This window comes from Melitaea cinxia, chromosome 25 (genome assembly GCF_905220565.1).
Source record: "Melitaea cinxia chromosome 25, ilMelCinx1.1, whole genome shotgun sequence".
Lineage (NCBI taxonomy): Eukaryota > Metazoa > Arthropoda > Insecta > Lepidoptera > Nymphalidae > Melitaea > Melitaea cinxia.
This window is the reverse complement of record NC_059418.1, coordinates 3944212-3966067: the sequence shown is the minus strand read 5'-3', so window position 1 is coordinate 3966067 and position 21856 is coordinate 3944212. Positions and strand designations below refer to the sequence as shown.

General features: G+C 35.0%; 1 protein-coding gene and 1 long non-coding RNA gene across 2 annotated transcripts; both read right to left on the bottom strand.

The window, feature by feature from the left end:
• Window positions 1-1875: 1875 nt before the first annotated feature.
• Window positions 1876-5919, bottom strand: LOC123665876. The gene is made up of 4 exons (XR_006745118.1): window positions 5879-5919; window positions 5520-5591; window positions 4295-4369; window positions 1876-2155 (listed from the first exon to the last, which is right to left on the bottom strand). It is a non-coding gene; the product is annotated as an uncharacterized LOC123665876 (long non-coding RNA).
• Window positions 5920-6231: 312 nt separating this feature from the next.
• LOC123666020 (nucleolar protein dao-5-like) lies at window positions 6232-10165 on the bottom strand. The gene is made up of 4 exons (XM_045600232.1): window positions 10160-10165; window positions 8866-10005; window positions 6997-7143; window positions 6232-6348 (listed from the first exon to the last, which is right to left on the bottom strand). Exons 1-4 carry the CDS (start codon window positions 10163-10165, stop codon window positions 6232-6234), a joined length of 1410 nt encoding a protein of 469 aa, XP_045456188.1.
• Between the last annotated feature and the right edge of the window lie 11691 nt (window positions 10166-21856).

Genomic DNA, 21856 nt, shown 5'->3' with positions numbered 1-21856 from the left:
GGACATTATCAAGTCTCCGATCGCAAGGCTTAATAAAGCAGACAGCGCTAGCGTGACACAGAATCTGGCAAAAAATTATGAAAGTCGTAGCGCATATGGCCATAGCCATATCGGAGGGAGAAAAGGCTATGGACATCGCGAAAGCTCGAGCAGTCTCTCTGCAGTCATGCCTGGAGGAGGAGAAGGCCAGATCAGCAAGCGCCGAATCGAAAGCTGGTCATGCTGCAGCCGCCATTGCCGCATCAGCTGGGAAGTTGTGTCGCATCTGGCAATAGCGCTGGCAGAATCGGAGAAAATGGTAGACGTGACGAAGACCCGAGCAGCCGTCCTGCAATCTTGCTTGGAAGAGGAAAAGGCAAGGTCGGCAAACGCGGAAGTCAAGGTCGAGCGAGCGGTCACAGCTATTGCTGCATCAGGGCAGATAACAGCTGGGAAGGTGTCTTATGCAGAAAAACTTAAGGCGCAATCAGGACCTGTGGTCGCACTGTATCCGACAGACAAAGGAGCTGAGCTGAAGACAGCTGAAGACACTAAGAGTGCACTTAAGTCCTCCGTGGCTTCCGCCGCTCTCAATATAAAGATCGACAAAGTTAGAAGGCTAGTTGGAGCCGGGGTCCTCATTCAGACGAGAACCCGGGAGGACCTAGAGAGGCTGAAATCGGCTATCCCACCCACACTTAGGGCATCGGAGCCAAAAAAGCGACAGCCATTGGTGGCTCTCAAAAATTTGGAGGGCAAGGCGAGTGACTTCGAGGGCATCATGAAGGCTCTCCATGAGCAGAATTTTAAGGACGACCAGTCATGGACCTTTACAAAGATGATGGCTAGCTGCAAGTTGGCCTTCTTTAAAAACAGATTCGGAGGCGAGAGAACCACCGTGGTCATGGCGTGCGACCCAAAACTAAGAAGGTTGTTGCTAGACAAAGGCAAAGTTTATATAGGGTGGGAAGTCATTACTGTGGAGGATTTCACCACAGCAATCTGTTGCCGACGGTGCCAGCTCTACGGCCATGGCGAGGTATCCTGTAAGGCGGAAGCCCCGACGTGTGGCAAATGCGGCGAGGCGGGACACAAGGTAGAAGAGTGCAAAGCCCAAACGTCGAAGTGCGCCACATGTGTCAAGTTCGGCCACACCAAGGAGGCCACCAGTCACAAGACAGCAAGTGCAGAATGTCCAGCCCGTCGACACGCAGAAAGGAGAATGGTAGAGCGCACTGAATACTGATGGCGCAACCACACATCACCGTCGGACAGATAAACCTGGCGGGAGCTAGAACGGCCACCACTGAGTTGCCCCTAGTCGCCGAGGAAATGGGGCTGGACGTCGTTCTGATCCAAGAGCATTACCCTAGCTCCAACATCATACATTGTGATAACAACGCAAAGGCGGGGGTATACCTGCGAAGAAAGGATGTCGCATGCGCGGTACGCAGCCACCTATCCAATAGGCACTGTATGGTGTATACATAAGAAGAGTAGGTTTATGTACACTAGTCAAACAAATTTTAAAAAAAAATTGGCAATCGACGTGTGTGAAACAAAATGTAACAAGAGGCAACTGATATATTATTGCGCATGCTGAAAGCGAGGAAGGATTCGTACCAAATGCCTTATTAATTTTCAGTAACACAAACAAAAATGAAGACTTACCACTCCACAATGAATAATACTAACTATAATAAATGTATATATATAGTAGTAGTACACATCACACACACATTTCAATACACATTTTTATATCTTATTCAAATTATCAATCATTTATAAAATACTTTTTTTTAGTTTTTTTTTTTAACTAGGTAACAATTATTTACCATAAAACGTTTTATTTCTTACAAACAGTACATATTTAAAGTATCAACCGTTAATAAAACTTTTATTTAATCAGTATTTTTTTTTAACTAGTTAACAATTATTTACCATAACACGTTTTATTTCTTACAAACAGTACGTAGTGTATGTGGTTTAATTTAATCATTTTCGCTTGTACACAATCTGTATAATATACAAATAACATATAAAACAAACATAAGAGTCATACATTGATCTATAAGTGCTATGTTTCACATGTGTATTCTTCACAATGGTCTGGGAAGCTGATAGCTCTGCATTGCGGACATATTTTCTGAAAACGCAGTGATTGTAACCAGCATACCTGAAATAATTATTTGAAATTTAATATAATTTTTTTTAAGTTTCTATTTGATGTTTACGCTTCATTATTCTTTTTCTTTTCATCGTCACATACTTAAAAGCCTACTGTAAAATAAAAATATATTTATTTATATAAAACTAGCTGACCCCGCAAACGTTGTTTTGCCATAACACAAAATTTCAAATATTTTTCTCAATTTGATCGCAGCACCAACTGCCCGACAGTTGAAATTAAAATAGAATAATATTTAAAATTTAATGCTGCGATGGTAGCGCAGTCTACCGGATCCAATGTAAAACATTCCAAAATTAACAACTACTTATAAATGAAAAATTAGTTAAATAAACATTTTCCAGTGGATCAAATTGTGAATCTAAACCATCCTCGAATCCCCTTGAACTAACAAAAAATTTCATCAAATCGTTCCAGCCGTCTTACGGAGGAGTTCAGTGACATACGCACGCACACAAGAAATATATATATAAAGATTAGTACCTGGGTGACCGAGCTTAGCTCGGTATTTTTATTTATTATTTATTTATTATTTTACACTTCATTAACCGACTTCCAAAAAAGGAGGAGGTTCTTAATTCGACTGTATTTTTTATTATTATTATTAGATATAACTCGAAAAGTAGTTGTTAGATCTCAAATAAATTTAAATGGGACCAATTGGCACACACCACCTTTCGATTAAAACAAAATTTGTCGAAATCGGTCTACCCGGTCAAAAGTTCTGATGTAACATACATTAAAAAAAAAAAAAAAATACAGTCGAATTGAGAACCTCCTCCTTTTTTGGAAGTCGGTTAAAAAGGCGGCCTTATTGCTTAAGAGCAATCTCTTCCAGGCAACCTCAGGGCAAAGGAGATGATATATTGATGGTGTAGGTGTAGTTTAATTTTTTTTTTAAAAATCATAGGAAACAACTTAATAAATAGACATACATACTTACATAGATAATTTGTTTTTAGTAAATCGTGTTTCTTGGAAATCATTATTTATAAAATATGAACAATATTTTTTTTACCGACAATGATATAAAAAAAAACATAAAAAACAAAAAAAAAAATAAAAATAATTAAAAAATAATAAGGATAAAATATGAATAATATTTTTCAATTTTACATATATTATTAAATAAAAAATAACGAGTGCAATTAGAAATAAAAAGAAGAAATAATAATCGACCAAGGATTTGAACCATGGTCTCTTCGATCGCAACTGGTCGATTTCCTACCTGAGCTATTACAACTTTACTGACAATAGCGAAATTTACCTTCGTATTCTAATATTTTTTCATTGTCTAAAAACTGGGATAAAACGCCAATCCTTTATTTATCTCCCCCGAAATTCCCTGCATACTAAATTTCATGAAATGTTTTGAATTTCGTTGGAGCCGTGTCTGAGATTCAGATTATATGTATATGTATATATATATATATATATATATATATATATATATATATACAAGAATTGCTCGTTTAACAGTATAAGATATTATATTTTCGAAATAAAAAAATGCAAAATGGATCTAATAATGCGTGTTTACTTGACTATTTTTTTTTATTGTACCTACGTTGTTGTCTACGTACTTGTCTATGTAATTTAAGTCAGTTTTATTTCTCGTTTGTGAGCAAACGAAATAATTATATTTGCGAGCAAACACAAAAATACCTTTTTTGATGTAACATTTGTTCGGAGATCACTGAAAGTGTGACAACGTGACGTCCCTCTTAGATTGAGGGGTATAAAAGGGTAAAATTTTGTGTAGTTCCTAAAAGAAATGTTTTTTCTATGAAAATTATTTTAATTTATACTATACTAGCTTTTACCCGCGGTTTCGCTCGCGTTGAATATTTTAAAATAAATAGTATCCATGTTACTTCTAATACCTCCAAGAATATGTGTACAAAGTTTCATGGTGATCGGTTAAGTAGTTTTCGCGTGAAAGCGTAACAAACTTACATTCATATTTATAATATTGGGATTAAATAAACACTCAGTTTTTGTCGAATAATACAATCCCCAGTGGCTTTAACCGACGTTCTTAAAAAATAAAAATAAAAAATAATTTCGCGATTTCAATGCAGTGCATTGTATATATACATAAGTAGATATATTTACTGTAGTCCTTACCTCACAGTTGACCTGCGAACACTGGATCACGACATACGGGGCAACAAATGGCCTGAGGCATAAGACACATTTTCCCTGAAACAAAAACATATTATTTATATATTCATTATGAATTACAAATCACATATACAAGCCATTGTATATGCACAATGAGGAAAAATTTAATATACTTGGGTTGTTTGTAATGAAAATAGCACAAAAACTACTGGATTTTAAAAATTCTTTTACCACGAGAATACACTTCTCGTTCGTCTTAACTCCCAGGGAAAAGCATGAGGTGAGAAATGGACACTTTATATGACTTTATTTATTGTACACCACCACCACACACTGTATTTTGATACAAAACTGTGAAGTAAAAAGGATAGTGCAAAATGAGGCGGTCTGATCACTTGATCGTGACTTCCTTCAGGTGATGCTAGGGTTACAATTTAGAGGAAGACCAAAAGGTAGTTGGTGTAATATAATCGTTAATCTCACAGAAAAAGGTACATACTATAAAAAAAATACAACTATGTCATATTAAGAGAAATAAAAAATTGACCGTTTTGGACCACTTTCAGTGGCCTCTAATAAATATTACGGCACAAAAGACCCTCTCCTATAAAAAATATATGAAAAAATCTTCCTCCTGTCATATCTCGTCACGCTTAGCTAAGAACCCCCACATTTTAATATTAATTTTAGTATATTTTTATTAATCACGTGTCAAAGAGGAGAAGTGTTGATAAGTTTGACGCCAATTTACTTGTTTGTGGCATCGCAGCTTTCGTTTTTGAATTAAAACTTCTTCACGCACGCCTAACTGGCGAATGCGTAACGAAAGCGTTACGAAAAGTGCGATAGGGTGAGGCGAACGGAAGTTGAGAGGGAGATATGTTAGTGAAGATAGAAAGTGAGTTACGTTTCGTAAGTTTTACTTCAGCCGTGTGGTCTAAAGCATTTCTGTATTATCTGTCTTATTTTATTATCTGTGTCGTCGTATGAGATCTTAGATTGTCGCCAAAATAAAATTAGATGTAAAATTCTTGTCGACGGCTGCGACCCCGTCACTTCCTGGTTGTCAGGTGTCTATTGTGACATATTAAATTTGACAGAACAAATAGAACTATCCTATTCGATGCGGTCAATCGGAAACAATATAGAAACTACATGCGCGTACATACATTTCGGCGAATAATTTCTTAAGTTTATATTCATATAGATGAGTGTTTAGAACACTTACATCAGGCCCTATCCTCGATGGCGAGCATTGCGGCGGTCCGTACAGCTCGGTGTCCTCGTCGCTGTCTACCACCTGGAAAACGATAATTATAAAAGTTATTAATATTCACAATTACTCATAATTCAAACTAATTCAAACTGAATACAGGAACGATAAGTATCTGTGAAGTGAGTGTGAGCGAGCGTGCATGTGTTCATATGCCGGGACGTGTGTCCGTGTGGGAGTGTTGCGTGCGTGTCGCGTGCATGTCGCGTGCGTGTCACGTGCATGTCACGTGTGTGTCGCGTGTGTCACGTGCGTGTCGCGTGCGCGTCACGTGTGTGTCACGTGCGTGTCGCGTGTCGCATGTCTCGCCTCACCAGCACTCGGTCGCTGGAGACGCGGAACACGGCGGTGGCGGGGCGCGCGTCGCATGCCGCCACGCGCACGCGCCTCTCTCTCGTCTCGCCGTTCTGATCACACACATTTGTAACAGTTACTCCTTCAGAAACGATAAGGCGTAGCCGTGGTGTGAAATAAGTACTGGAAGGAAAATCGAGTGAAACCGTAATTTAAACATGCCTTTAGAGTGGCCGCGCAATGTCTCTTGCGAGAGAGAGATGCTATATTTTTGAATATCACGGCAACCAAGTTAATAAGGATTAAACTCCGATCGAACTATGCTCTAGAGGCAACCTCAACCGGCAAATATAGCACCAAGAAGGCACAATAATCAGATTTCACTGTACCACACCACACTCCTCAAGTCCGGACTTGCAGAGCACAACGTGACTTTGACCAGTGTGTCTGAAGTCTCGAGGACGGAGGAACTGGAGGCGATGTTAAGCATCTCCACATTGTTAAACAATCAAACGTGCGAACGCACAATACCCAAAATAGGAATAGGAAAGATGACACCCAACCACTTTGGTGGTCTGCAGACCTGGATAAGCTAATATTAAAAAAAGATGATTCAACATTATATCCATCTCGTTCCTCGTCACATTATCAGGGCTTTGCCATGTCGACCGCCTTTGTAGCTGTTCTGTTCTGGGAATGTACCTCAACCTTACAAAATATCACAACTAAAGAACAGCTCTGAAGTAGCGTTGTGTTCCTGTGGTGAGGAAGGTGACCAGAGCTCCTGGGAAGAGTCGACGGTAAGGTCGGAAACGCGCTTGACGCCCCTGGCGTTGCAGGCGTCAGCGGTAACCGCTTGCCATCATGTGGACTGTAAGCTGGTTTGCCGACGTAGTTGTAAAGAAACAAAAATAACGAGTGTGCTTTAGAACCACAGGACTGAAGTAGAACTTCCGAAACTAAACTGTCTCTCTTTCCATCTTCACTAATTTATATCTCCATCTAACTTCTGTTCGTATCTCCCGATCACACTTTCCATAACGCTCTCGTCACGCATTCACCAGCTTACTCCCCAAATCAAGCGTGCTTAAAGAAGTTTTACTTCAAAAAGATTTATATTTATAGATTGTTTAATTACCTCAACATCAATACTGCTTTCCTCAGAACTGGTGTCCGTTTCAGGGTCAGCTCGCATAAGACACCATAACAGATGCTTATGAAGTCTGGACTCTGGTAGAGAAGCCTTGCAGACAGGACTCTTGCCCTGCTTGAGATAAAAACTACCCTATCTCATGAATTGGACAAAATTATAGACATGTACAAAATTTGATAAAAATTGGTTCAGTAGTTTCGGAGTTACATACCAATAGCAGCGCCACCTATCGGGTCCAATTAAGATAAAATCTACCCTATCTCCCAAGTTGGACCAAATTACAAATACTTAAAAAATTTGATAAAAAGTGGTTCAGTAGTTTCGGAGTTACATACATTTAAAAATTTCATTGTTAACGCCCCCCCCTCGTAATCCTTATTGGGAATGAGTTATTCTAAAATCCTCTTATCGATCATTTCTACATCACATATAAGACATTTGTACCACATTTGGAGTCGATAGTTTAAAAACGGGAATTTTCCATTGTTAACGCCCCCGCAACGATATTTTTACTTTATGTAAATGAAATTAAAATGCGGTCTACGAATAAGATCAATTTAATCAGTAACAACTTACGTAAAATGCGCCCTAATATATTATTTAGCATGAACTTTATTGAATAGCAATAAAGTTCAAATTGACTCTACATTTTAGTTAGAAAACGTTTGTATGGGAAAAAGAAAAGGACTGTTTTTAGGGTTTTCACGGAAATTATTCGAATTTTTCTCGCCGTACCATCCTTGGACTTCAACGAACATTAAAAAAAAAGAATTGGTAAAATTGGTCCAGACGTTGTTGAGTTATACTTATGAACACATCTTACGATTCATTTTTATATATAAGATAAATAAATAAATAGAGTATAATATGCGTGTGTGTGTCAAATACACGATAGTATATGTATTTTTTTTTTTTTTATTGATTTAATACATTTTAATGCATAATTTTTAAAATAATATTAGCATTCTGCACTCCTTCTCTATATAAACTACTTTTCCCGAACGTTCTAGTTCGCATGCTTCGAGAAGAATCGATTGATCGATTGTTCGAAATAGTGGGTCTCGATGGTTCGAGAGGGAGCTTTGTTTACAATCAGAGGAGGTCTCGAGAACGAATGAGATACCAAAGCTTTGGACATTCAAACCAGAGATGACGACTCGATAGAATTTGATGGCCAGATCTTGAAACTTTGATTAAAATTTGGCGCCAAGACTTTAATAACTCTCTAACAAAAATAGTACAAAATTTTTTTTGTTATTAATGGTAATAATATTGTAACATAATACGTAGTATAATTATAAAAATATCAGTCACAAACCATTAAAATAATACGGTTATATCGTGAACATAAATAAATATTAAAATAAAGTAATAGAATTTATATTCTAAGAAACAGAACACAACGCCATCTATTGAGTGTATTTGCAACCTAGATGTCAAACAATATTGAAGAATTTTATCGATGAATCAACGTACACCGCCATCTATGAGAACTTCATAAAACTAAACATTAAATAAACACTTGCTTATGAAACAATTAATTGATACATTTTATTCGTTTACATTCACGACACAAGCGAATAATTGAGATGATAATTATCCTATCCAGTAAGTTAGACCAAAATACAAGTACATGTGAAATTTGATTGAAATCGGTTCAGTAGTTTTTGAAGTTTATTGGCAACATACATCGTGACACAAGATTTATATATAAGATATATATATCAAATTAAATAAAATCACTTAAAACTTTTAAGCTTGGAAATGTAACTAAAGGACACACAGACACATGTCATTTTCTCACGAAATTATATTGTTGATTTGTAGAATGATAATAATAGAAGATATATATACCTGTTTTGCTTTCCTCTTTTGTAATTTAGATGGAGGTTCATAATCACTGTCGTCACTATCATCATCTGAATCTGTAGTTTTTTGCTTAGACTCATCATCGCTAGTATCATCAGATGACTGAGGTTGAGACGGTTGAGGTTTCTTAGGCTTTTCAACCTCACTGCTATCATAACTATCAGATGATAATTTCTTGGACACAACTATAGCTGGCACAGTTTTGATTACAGTTTTATTGGTCTTGGGTTTTCCGTCCTCACTGCTGTCATCGCTATCTACAGAAGAGGATTTCTTTTCTTTTCTAGCTGGAATTTTTTCAGGTTTTTTATCCTCACTGCTGTCATCACTGTCATCAGATGAAGACTGCATTCTAAGTAAAAGTTTTCTGGCTGCTTTTGCAAGATTTTGTTGAGGTTTTTGCACAGTTTTGTTCTGTTTTGGGGTTTCATCATAACTATCTTCATCTGATGATGACTCTTCCTTTGACACAGCAGGTTTCACTGGACGTTTTGTCTGCTTAGTTGGTCTTTTTGGTGTTGCCTTACTTTTTTCAACACTGCTGTCATTACTATCATCTGATGATAATTCAGCTTTCTTGGTTACATTATTAACAGATTTGGCAGCAACTGCTTGCGCTTTACTAGCAACTGGCTGAGGCTTATCATCTTCATCACTACTATCCTCTTCTGATGACGATTCAGGTTTTTTAGCTAGAGCAGACTTAGCACCAATCTTTGATGGTGTGAACGCGGGTTTTGAGGCTGGTTTCTGAGGAGCCTTTCTAGTAGTATCATCATTAGAATCATCACTCTCATCTGAAGACTCTTCATTTTGTACTTTAGGGGTTGCTTTAATAGATGTATTTGACTGTTTCTGTACTGGTTTTTGAACTTTTTTGGGTTCTTCATCACTATAGTCGCTATCAGAAGAATATTTTTGTTTCTTTACCTGAGCAAGTTGAGCAGGAGTATCCTTTGTTTGCCTATTCTTAGCTCGAGTAGATTTAGACGGATTTAATTTAGTTTTCTCATTATCACTATCATCGCTGTCATCCGAAGATGATTCTTGTTTCTTAGGAGCAGGTTTCTGAGGTTTAGAAGATTCTTTTTTGTAATTCTTGATAGTACTTGTAGTTGAATTTACCTGAAAAATAAGCTTTAATTCAAATTTTTTTTCCAAACAACTTAACTGTGCTAAAATATAATAAAAATTCAGAGGTAGTGACGAAATAAGATAATATTATCATTGATTCAAAATTTATTTTGCATCATTAGTAATATGGTTATAGAAACTTTACTCTCATAAAGAATTACAATAAATTCAATTATATGAGAAATTTAACTATATAAACAATTTGTAATTTATAACATAAGTATTACTGCAAATCCAACACGAAAAAATAAATAAAACTAAAGTGGGTAGAATAGTGGGTATATATATATAATATCCAAGATACAAAAAAAAAACTTTACAGCTACTAGTAGGGGTTTCCAAGTGCATGGAAACAGATCTTCTACTTAACAATCTACTACGAAACTATCTACTACTACGAAAGTACTAAGATAGCTATTATAGTTATAGATTATGATACGTAACAGTTGGTTTTTCATCTTCTGAATCTGAAGATTCCAGTCTCTTTGTTATGAATTGGCCATTTGAAGTGTTTAGTGCAGATTTTTCACTACGATAGCCATATAAAAAAATTAATAATATAAAAAGAAAAATTAAAAAACGAAAAAATAGTTTATTACTTTATCACATGACCATTAAAAACTGACTTACAATTACAAAACGCACCTCAACTTATATTGTTAAAGAAAAATACAATGGAATAATCTCAGTTCATTTGAGATGCCAGATTATATTTAATTATTATGAACTTTCTTTTAATAACCACATCTGTAATATTCCATTATTTTAACAGAATACTTAAATAAAAATTATAACTCATACCTGTCTCCTTGCTTGTTTGCAGCTGGTTTATCTTGTAGCTTTTTGTATGCTAAAATGATATCTAGTAATGTGGGTAAATTCTTGTTTCTGGGTTTCTGTAACAGATGAAATGTTTTATATTTGAGAATGTTCAAATAATAACACTGAAATTGAGTTACCTGAAAAATTAATAATAGATCTATATGGTCTTTCTAACATTAGTAAAGAAACAGTTTATGAGCTAGCTACTAATATAATACTGTAATAAAAGCTCTTAAATAAATTGTTTACCGATTATAATTATTATCTAATGATTTTATTTTTTAATTACTGTTAATTAAATGAAAATAATGAGTCTATTTGAGGGTACGTCGAATTGTTTAAAGCATTATATTGAATTAATAAAATAAATTTATAGTTTAAAGAACACATTTTTAGGCTGGAATATCTGGATATATAGAAAATCAGCATGTAAAATATACGACATGAGGAAGTCGCCATATTAGCTTGAGGCCTTGTACTGAGCTACTGAGGATTTATTATCCATTGCTACTATTTATTTTATCTTAAAACAGATTAATATTATTAACTTATTTTTAAAAAAGAAAAAATATATCAATATTAATTTTCATAGCGCGTATTAATCCATGTAATTTTTTTTTTAAATGATAAAACCTCATTTTAGGCCCTATAAAAATACTGTATTTGAATTATTTTTATGTGAATGGCGACTGCGTCAAAGATTAATAATAGGATTACATTTTAATATTAAAACCTATATTAACACGTGTGGTGACCATTAGCGGCAAACACGTGGTTATACCAAATAACGTAGGTACTTACCGCTTTAGTTATGGTTGCAAATTTTTCAGCTAATGATTTTTTAATCGTTTCAATGTATTGATATACTAAAGAAATAGTCTCAGCCTGTATTTCGGAAGAAATATTCATTTTTATGTCTTACTGTAACAATTAACCGATTCTAACAGATCGTTGCACGAGCGTTCGTGAATCCGTAATTCCGTATTTCGTAATCCGTGTGAGTTACTGATTGACCAAAACTGAAAAGTACCCACAATTCAAAATGTAACGAATTATTGTAATAAAGACATCTACACTTCAATCAGTGTGACCAGATTTCATTTAACGAATCTACTGCTAGTGGAGGTTAAAAACTACTAAATTCTACCAAAAGAGAATGAGAAAATAAATACTAAAAATCTTTTATCTTTCTTTGCTGTCGTTTTACAATCAAGAAGCATAATTTTTCTCTTTATTATAACGATAAAACAATAAGATAAACAAAGAAAACACCATAAATTAGATAAATCAATGTTTAAAATTAAAATCTACAGAAATATAGGTACCTATTTTTAAATTGTGATCTAGTAAGGGTTATTCTTCTTCATGGTGGGTACCATTGTCATAAAGCTGTTTTGTGTCCATTAATTTCATTTGAAAGCCCTATTTCTATCGATTCTACTTTTTATAGAAATTTTGTGTTTCACTTGGAATTGGTAACTGTGCGAAACCCCTGCATTCCAAGGACAATAATATTCAATCCTTAGTACCTATAATATAAAGCTTAGATTGGATTGTTTAATAAAAGACCAGTATAAAATGCTTCCGAGAATTACCATTTACGTACAGTTAAATTTGGGTACAAACAGTGTTACAAACCTCAAAACTCGTGTAATTTAAGTTTATGTGCTAAAATGGAGTAAATCGAGAGAATATATACTAAAATCGTATTATCGGTATTTATTCATCAATTAAATCTGGAGTTGCACCGATAAATCGGTAACTTTATATCAATGGCTCATGGCACGAACGGTTACAAGAAGAATAAAAATTAAAGACAAACCTGCATAATGAATTTTTTTTTCAATACATGCGGGATTACTCTCACATGTTTCCCTCTCGAAATGTTAATAGTAGAAAGAGATAGTTAGAATGCATTCGATGAAAAGAAGAATACTCCGCATTTTTTCGAGGTATTTGCCATATGAAGAAAAAAAAGTATCAGAATAGTTGAAAAGCGTGAATTCTACCAAAATATACCAAATAATTTTTACCTACTAGATAATGTTACCGGTACCTCGAAATCTACCAAAAAAGTAGAAATTTACTAAATACGGTCACCCTGGCTACAATAAGAGTGCAGCCTTGTTATCGTTAGTCCGTTACCAATTACCATTATAAAATACCGGTAAAGACCGTTAATTTTAACAAATACCTTTTTTATCGTTAAAACTTTTAACGGTAATTCAGTAACGAAAACGTTTTTAAGCGGTTTTATTTAGCTTGACAAGTTTATTTATTTGTTTGGGTCAAACATAGTAATTGGAATTTTACCCCCTTCCTGATTGTATAAACTTCTTGTTTGGTACATACGAAAATCGTTAAGCACGTGAAATTTCTATCATAATGTTTACCTACTCTGGATACGTTACGCCCAACGTTTTTATATTTGTCTGATCAATACCTCAGATTGATAAGAAGATTGGTGCGATCTGGTAGCTAGGACTTACCTAATTATTTTTCAAGCTTTTAGTATATAACGTAACTACATCATTTTTATTGTAATAAAACCGTTTAACATATTTTTTTTAGTTTATTTTATTTAACGTTACATTTTATTTATTTTATTTATTTACTCTTTATTGTACACCACAATATGCAAATACAAAATAATAATAATACAGACAACTTAAGAATGTGTAGTACAAGAGGCGGTCTTATGGCTAGTTAGCCATTTCTTCCAGACAACCCGAAATAGGATTGAATACTATTTATTTGAGGATCGGGTAGGTGGTGCAGTTATATTGTAATAAACTTACATACAAATATCTACACATTAATACTTATAAGCAATACATATATATACATTTGATTAATATAATATAATAAACTAATAAATATAACAACAGTATCTCATAGCAGTTACAATCAATTTCGCCATAAATAAATTAAAAAAAATAATAATAAAATTAATAAACAAATAAATTTAATTGGAATCGCTCTCAGTATTAAGGTAATGTATTTTAACTAATCTTTTGAACGATGGGAGTGATTTGGCTTCTTTGATACATAATGGTAAATTATTCCATAGTTTAATTGCCCGAATGGTGAAAGACTGACTGAAAAATTTTGTTTTATGAACAGGCATTTTTAACATTAGTCTCCTCGAAGATCTTAGGGAAGAAGGGTCCCCGATAAATTCAAACTTATCTTTTAAATAAGACGGAGCCTTAGGATCAAACAACGCACAGTACAGAAGAGATAAAATATGCAGGTTTCGGCGAGAACGTATTGGAAGCCACTTGAGCTTGGAACGAAATTCAGAAACATGGTCATATTTGCGAAGGCAGAATATAAACCGTATAGCAAAATTTTGAAGACGCTCAAGCCTATTAAGTTGGTCCTCTGTTAGATTAATATAGCTTACATCTGCATAGTTGAGAATCGATAGGAGGAGAGAATTCGCCAACATAATTTTGGTAGGAATTGGTAAAAAAGACTTGAGGCGCCGTAGGGAGCTCAATGCAGCGAAAGTTTTTCTTCTGACTTCTTTTAATTGTTCTGACCACGACAAAGTCCGATCGAGTTGTATACCAAGGTCCCTTACGGTGGCACAGTAAGGCAGACTAATACCATTATAAAAGATAGTAGGTAGTGTTGAGCTATCAACCGCTGCGATCAAGCTTGGACTACCAATAACTATAACCTGTGATTTGCTCGGGTTAACATTAAGTCCGTAGCGTCTACTCCACTTAGAAATATTAGCTAAATCTCTGTTGATTAAATCAATTGTACTATGGAGATCTTGAAGCGTTGCGTGACGATAAATTTGGACATCGTCTACATACATATGGTAGAGAGAAGAAATGGATTGAGTAATCGAATTGATAAAGATTGAGAAGAGCAATGGAGATAGAACGCCGCCTTGAGGTACGCCAGCTTGGACATCACACCATGAAGATGTGGCATCATCGTAGCGTATGCGCTGTCGTCGCCCTTTGAGGTAGCTCAGAAACCAGTCTATCACCGAGTGAGACATGCTAAAAGCGCGCAACATACTCAATAGAATGTCGTGATCAACACAGTTGAACGCGTTACTAAAGTCCAAAAGTATTAAAACAGTGAGTTGTTTATTATCCATAGCCAGTCGGATGTCGTCGGTAACCTTGACCAGAGCTGAAGCCGTACTATGACCAGAACGAAATCCAGATTGAAGAGGATTTAAGAGGGAATGTTTGTAAAGGAAACTATTTAATTGTTGGAAAACTAACTTTTCTAGGATTTTTGAGAGGAAAGGAAGAATAGAAATCGGCCGGAAATCGGATATACAGGTAGCACTAGTTTTTTTAGGAATTGGGATAATATGTGCATCTTTCCAGGTTTTGGGAAACTTACTACACGTGAGAGAGTAATTAAGGATGTGTAACAAAATAGGAATAATTATATCTAGGATAGGGATGATCATATTACGGCTTAAGCAGTCGGCTCCGACGACATTCGAAGCCACAGACAGCGCAACTCTTCTAACATCACTCCCGGTGACAGAGGAGAAAGTAAACGGTAAGATGTTAGAAGTTGATAGTGATGAAAGATAATTTAAAGTTTGTTGTTTATCAACATCATTGAGTATCGTGGAAGAGGAGAAATGCTTATTGAGAAGCTCAATGTCAATATTTAAAGAGTTTTTACGAGACGATTTACCAACTCCTAAGGTTTCGAGAAATTTCCATGTTTTAGCAATGTCGCCGTTTTCGAGAAATTTATGGATGTGGCGTCGTTGAGCATCTCTACATAATGTATTGCAGCGATTACGGATTTTTTTATATTTATCGCGGTTACGGTCAGTGTTATTGATTTTATATTTATACTTGGCTTTGTTTTTATCGGCAATTAAAGTTTTAAGCTCCTCAGATAGCCACGGAGCCCGTTTTTACCGTTATATAGAATTTTAATGATACTAATAACGTTACCTCTGACGTCAAAATTAGCGATATTTTTATCGTTACCTCCAAGCTACCTCTACGACGATGCCGCTCCGTGCAGATAACCTTCAACTCGACGCGCTGAATTCCCTGCATAGCGTGATCAGATTTAGTAGATTTCTACTTTTTGGTAGATTTCGAGGTACCGGTAACAGTATCTAATAGGTAATTTTTTTTTGTATATTTTGGTAGAATTCACGGTTTTCAACATCCTGGTACTTTTTTTCTTCATATCGCAAACCTCTCAAAAAAATGTGAGGTATTCTTCTTTTCATCGAATGGATTGTAACTATCGCTTTTGCAGGCAGACCAAGGAAGCTCTTCCGAGGATCAACATTGGATTGTCCCGCAAACTTCGCGGCTATGCGAGAGCCCAGCTCCGACTACTGGTCGGGGCTCTTACCGGACATGCCTTGCTTAACACAAGTACTTACACAATTTAGGTGTTACAGACAGCCCGCTTTGCAGAGCGTGCATAAAGGCAGAAGAAACGGCATCACGTATCCTGCCTGAATGCGGTAGTATGGCGAACTACGGGGTACTTCACCTCGGGACACCGAGGTCACTCCAGGAAGTCGTCGGCAACGTGAAAGGTTTGCTAGGCTTCCTTAAGGAACTAGGCTGGCACGAATAGTGTCGACAGCCAGTCACACATAATAGGCGCATAAAGACGTCGAGTTGCGGAAAACAGCCCGTGCCTAACAACAATAACAACGCTTTCTACTATTAATTGTTCGAGAGGGAAAGCTGTTTGGGGTAATAAATAACACATGTATTGAAAAAAATTGATTTGTTAGGTTTGTCTTTAAATTTTTAATCTTTTCGTGACCGTTCGTGTCATGAGCCAGTGATGTAAAAGTTACCGGTTTATCGGTAGAACTCCTGATTTAATTGGTGAATAAATACCAATAAAATGATTTTAGGGTATAATTTCCCAATTTACTCCATTTTAGTACATGAAACTAAAATTATACGAGTTTTTAACCGACTTCCAAAAAAGGAGGAGGTTCTCAATTCGACTGTATTTTTTTTTTTTTTTTTTTTTTTTTTTTTTATGTATGTTACATCAGAACTTTTGACCGGGTAGACCGATTTCGACCAATTTTGTTTTAATCGAAAGGTGGTGTGTGCCAATTGGTCCCATTTAAATTTATTTGAGATCTAACAACTAGTTTTCGAGTTATATTTAATAATGCGTTTTTACTTGACGCTTTTTTCGTCGACCTACGTTGTATTATACCGCATAACTTTCTACTGGATGTACCGATTTTGATAATTTTTTTTTGTTGGAAAGGGGATATCTCTAGTTTGGTATCATGATAAGGAAACCAGGATCTGATGATGGGATCCCAGAGAAATCGAGGGAAACTCTCGAAAATCCGCAATAACTTTTTAATGGGTGTACCGATTTTGATAATTTTTAATTCAATCGAAAGCTGATGTTTATCATGTGGTCACATATAAATTTTATCGAGATCTGATAACTACTTTTTGAGTAATCTTTGATAACGCGTAGTTGCTTGACTATTTTTTCATCGATCTACGTTGTATTACTTGTCGGTGTAATTGAAGTCGGTTTTTTTTTCGTTTGCGAGCAAACACAATTATTAGGTAGCAACACTGTTTGTACCTAAATTTAACTGTACATAAAAAATAAAAAATCGTACATATTAAAAATAGCATGTTGTCGTCAAAGATTTTCATTGTAATATGAAACTTTGAATAGTTACGGGTTTTGTAAAGAACTCACTATAGACGGCGCCACGGTTCACGTAAACCGAATATAAAATCATCATATCAAAAATTTCGATCTAGTGGGTACATCGTTCCATAGCTTAATTGGCTAGAGCGCCGACACGGTCAGTCGGAGACGCGGCGTCGATCCCCGCTGGAGCGGTCAATTTTTGATATGACATTCAAAAATGTTTAAAATTCCTAATATGTGGGTAATACAAAAATAAAAAATCGTACATGTACATAAAAGGTAATTCCCGGAGGCATTTAACACTGGTATTTTTTTTTAAACAAGCCAATCTAAACTGTATTTCATAGCTACTAAGGTTTGAATCCCGCCAATAAAGTTTGACGCCGCGTTGGCGTAACGGTTACAGCCATAGATTGTATCTGTTGCGCTGGTGGTTGCAGGTTCGATCCCCGCACATGACAAACATTTGTATTGGCCATAAAGATGTTTGCCGTGGTCTGAGTGTTTGTGCAGTCCTTGTAGGTCTCCCCACCGTGCCTCGGAGAGCACGTTAAGCCGTCGGTCTCGGTTGTTATAATGTACACCTAATAGCGATCGTTACTCATAGTATAGTAGGGAATATATCAGCCAACCTGCATTGGATCAGCGTGGTGGATTAAGCTCTGATCCTTCTCTTACATGGAGAAAGAGGCCTATGTCCAATAGTGAGATATTACAGGCTGAAGCGTAAGGTTTTAATATTATTATCTTTGGAATAGGGGCTTCCCAGAGTTATCAATTCCGAGTGAAACACAAAATTTCAATAAAAAGTAGAATAGATTAAATCTGCTAAGAAATAGGGCTTTCAAATCAAATTAATGGACTCAGCTTTATGACAATGTTACCTAACATAAAGAAGAATAACCATAACTCGATCACAATTTAACACACCTGTATTTCTGTAGATTTTAATTTTAAGTAATAAACATTGATTTATCTAATTTATGGTAGGGGAACACCGGGCAAGATGGGGTAGTTAAGGTTTAAAGCTCCAGATCTCGTAGGGATTCATGGTTTCATAATCATATTTATTCTTAATCAGGCTTGTAGTTATCAATCTTACATATTAAATTTAAATCAGGAACACAGCACCATAGAATTGTTAATAATATAACAAATTGTAAAATATGACATATCACCCCATCATGCCCGATAGGTTGGGTAAGATGGGGTGGGCCTAATGAGCAAGGTGGGGTATAGCCACTCTCTCGACTATTCAGGAGTGCAGAACTCGCAAATGAATGTAGCTTCGGCATCATTATCATCCACCCCTGCGCAGCCATAATATAACCATTTACCACAAGAAGAATAAGCAATCCAACCTTTCTTGGAGTCGAAATATAACCCTGTAGAATATAGGCATGGAGTGTTTTCGGTTTCAATATCACTCTTTTCAGAAGACGACTGTTTAATACGTTTCTTTGGATTAAATTTCTTTGTGGCTTTAGTCTTGAAATAGGTTTTGTTTGTCTTCCTTTTTTTTTGTTTTCGCTCCTTTTTTCTCTGTCTGATTTCCTTGTTTTGCTATTTTAACTTTTCTGTCACACTTTTTTTTTAAATAAATTCTTCTAACTTAACTCTAACAACTTCTGTTTATAGGGTGAAGAGGTTGTGATAGTAGTTTTACCGCGTTTTTTGTCACTTTTAATGTCTTCTTGGTCACTGGAAGAGGTAATAGTTGCTTTGGGCTGGCTAATACACTAAATTAGGCCAATAAGAAAATCTAGGGGATGGACTCAAATTTAAATATGTGTTAATTTCAGCTGTACTAGTTGTCACAACTGTTGAAGTAGCAGGATCTGTAACAACAACTGCAGTGCTCGTTGCTGTTGTTGTAAGAGATGCTGCCATAGTATCTACACTAAAAAAAAACCTGCTTTCTATGTCTAGTAAATAATCCACTAAGCTCATCCTCTTCTTCTTTTTTTGGCGAGAATACTGGTACCCAAAGGTACCTTTACATTCTTTTTTAGCCATTTTTACCTTTCATTCCAATGTAATTTGTGGGACTAAGAAAGATTTTGCAGCCAACATATATCCCATTTCTCGCTTCAAAACAACTTCTATCGCCTTATTCAGTGCTTCCCTTGACCGTTTTCCTCTTCCTGGGTTTCTTTTATAAACATATATGACTTTTTTTTAAATATAAACCACCTTAAAACAATATATAAAAAAAATATAAACAATCAAAATCGTGTCAGGCAAGATGGGGTATCAGAAACCCCATCATATACTTTAACCGTTTACGTACCCTTAAAGGCATCCTCTATCCAGTGCTACCAACTCTACTGTTTTAAGAGTAAATTTGCTGTTTTCACATTGATGACCCTGTATACTTTCTGTATCATTCCTAATTTTTACTGTTTTTCAATTATCGTTCAGCATTATCACTATGTAATATGTTTTGACGACCACTAAATAATAATACACAATGATACCAGATGGCAGGATCTACTCTTGTCGGGATTAGAGGGAATTTCCCGACCAGTCTTATATGATTGATATTCATATTTTATACACGGGGAAATCGTGTACAAAATTGTAAAAAATTAGCCATGTAAAAATTCTCCAAAACATATTTTTCGAATATTTAAAAACATTTCAAACATTCACAAATGTTAAACCTTTGTGTGAATTGCTGAAAAAACTTTTGTGCTTACTTGAAGCGCCACCGTAGAAAGATTATTTTGTGCCATAAATATTATGAACACTAAATTCGTCACTTCTTCACTTCTTTACTTCACTAAATTCTTTCCTTTTCGCACGAGGCTTCCTCTCTTCTATGGCAGCGTTTACGCGCCAGCGTCGACAACGGCTGATGGCTCTCTTTATCTGAAGACCAACCACGGTGACGATAGAATAAAAATAGAATAGAAATGGAATAGAAATAGAAATGGAATAGAAATAGAATAGAAATAGAATAGAAATAGAAATAGAATAGAAATAGAATAGAAATAGAATAGAAATAGAAATAGAAATAGAAATAGAAATAGAAATAGAAATAGAAATAGAAATAGAAATAGAAATAGAAATAGAAATAGAAATAGAAATAGAAATAGAAATAGAAATAGAAATAGAAATAGAAATAGAAATAGAAATAGAAATAGAAATAGAAATAGAAATAGAAATAGAAATAGAAATAGAATAGAAATAGAATAGAAATAGAATAGAAATAGAATAGAAATAGAATAGAAATAGAATAGAAATAGAATAGAAATAGAAATAGAATAGAAATAGAATAGAAATAGAATAGAAATAGAATAGAAATAGAATAGAAATAGAATAGAAATAGAATCGAAATAGAAATAGAAATAGAATAGAAATAGAATAGAAAAAAATATTGACTTACTCATTCAATCTTCAAATGAGTAGTAATCGGTTAAATCCGAAATAACTGATTGCTACTCATTTGAAGGCACAAAAAGGCACAAAAAGAAATTTAACAACAATATATATGATTTTAAGAAGGGCATTGAGTCTGTAAATACTAAAGATGAGGCAATTAAGGATGAAAGTGGAAAATAATGTTTCCTTTGATTTTTGTTTTTTACTATATTGTGATCCATAAAATGTAACATTATATGTGAGTCCTGATAACTAAAATAATTATTTCAATTATACGAGCAAAGTATGAATACGGCCTTTTTTACTTTACCTACTGTTTTCTCCTGTTTTTTAATTGGTTAGCTGCTGTTTTTTAGTTTCTTGGGGTTGGCAACACAGCTTCAGAACTTTATTGTTTATTCAACGTTCAATCATACTATAAACGACGTAAAAACAATAAATTCGGCGGGGTAGCCCCTTAATTCCAAAATTATAATGGCGAACTCAAAACATTACTGTTTTACATTTCGAGAGATATTTTATTTTATTATTGTTTAAATTCATAAAATAATATTTAAGTATGTATTACAAGAAATAAAAAAATATGTGCCTATATATAATAACAAACAAAATTTATGTTTCTCGTGTATTTCTAGATATTCATGTTGTATTTAATATGTAGTTTTCTTTTTCAGAAATTGCAATTATTTTTATTTTTAAAATAAATAAACTGTATAAGAGGTCATCTAGTTACGGGACCGAGTACCTGGATGACCGAGCTTTCTCGATGTGATAGATAAAAATAAAAAATAAGAAGTAATCCGACTGGACACATCTGAACTCAAACCTGGGGCATCTAATTTCTGGAGAGCCCGATTTGCCACCTGAGCTTTTTTAACGTTCTAAGGCATGGCGAAATTTTCCTTAGTAATGTAATGATATTGTAGCAGTTTTTCATTGGAAGAAAAAATGATAAAACGACGTTTTCTAA

What these genes read in the sequence shown, in the direction of transcription:
- LOC123666020 (XM_045600232.1), bottom strand. An exon ending in AAAAGAGGAAAGCAAAACAG is followed by an intron (nt 7,144 to 8,865) that starts GTATATATATCT and finishes TTCATGAGATAG; the next exon opens with GGTAGTTTTTATCTCAAGCA. An exon ending in AAAGCAGTATTGATGTTGAG is followed by an intron (nt 6,349 to 6,996) that starts GTAATTAAACAA and finishes AACAATGTGGAG; the next exon opens with ATGCTTAACATCGCCTCCAG.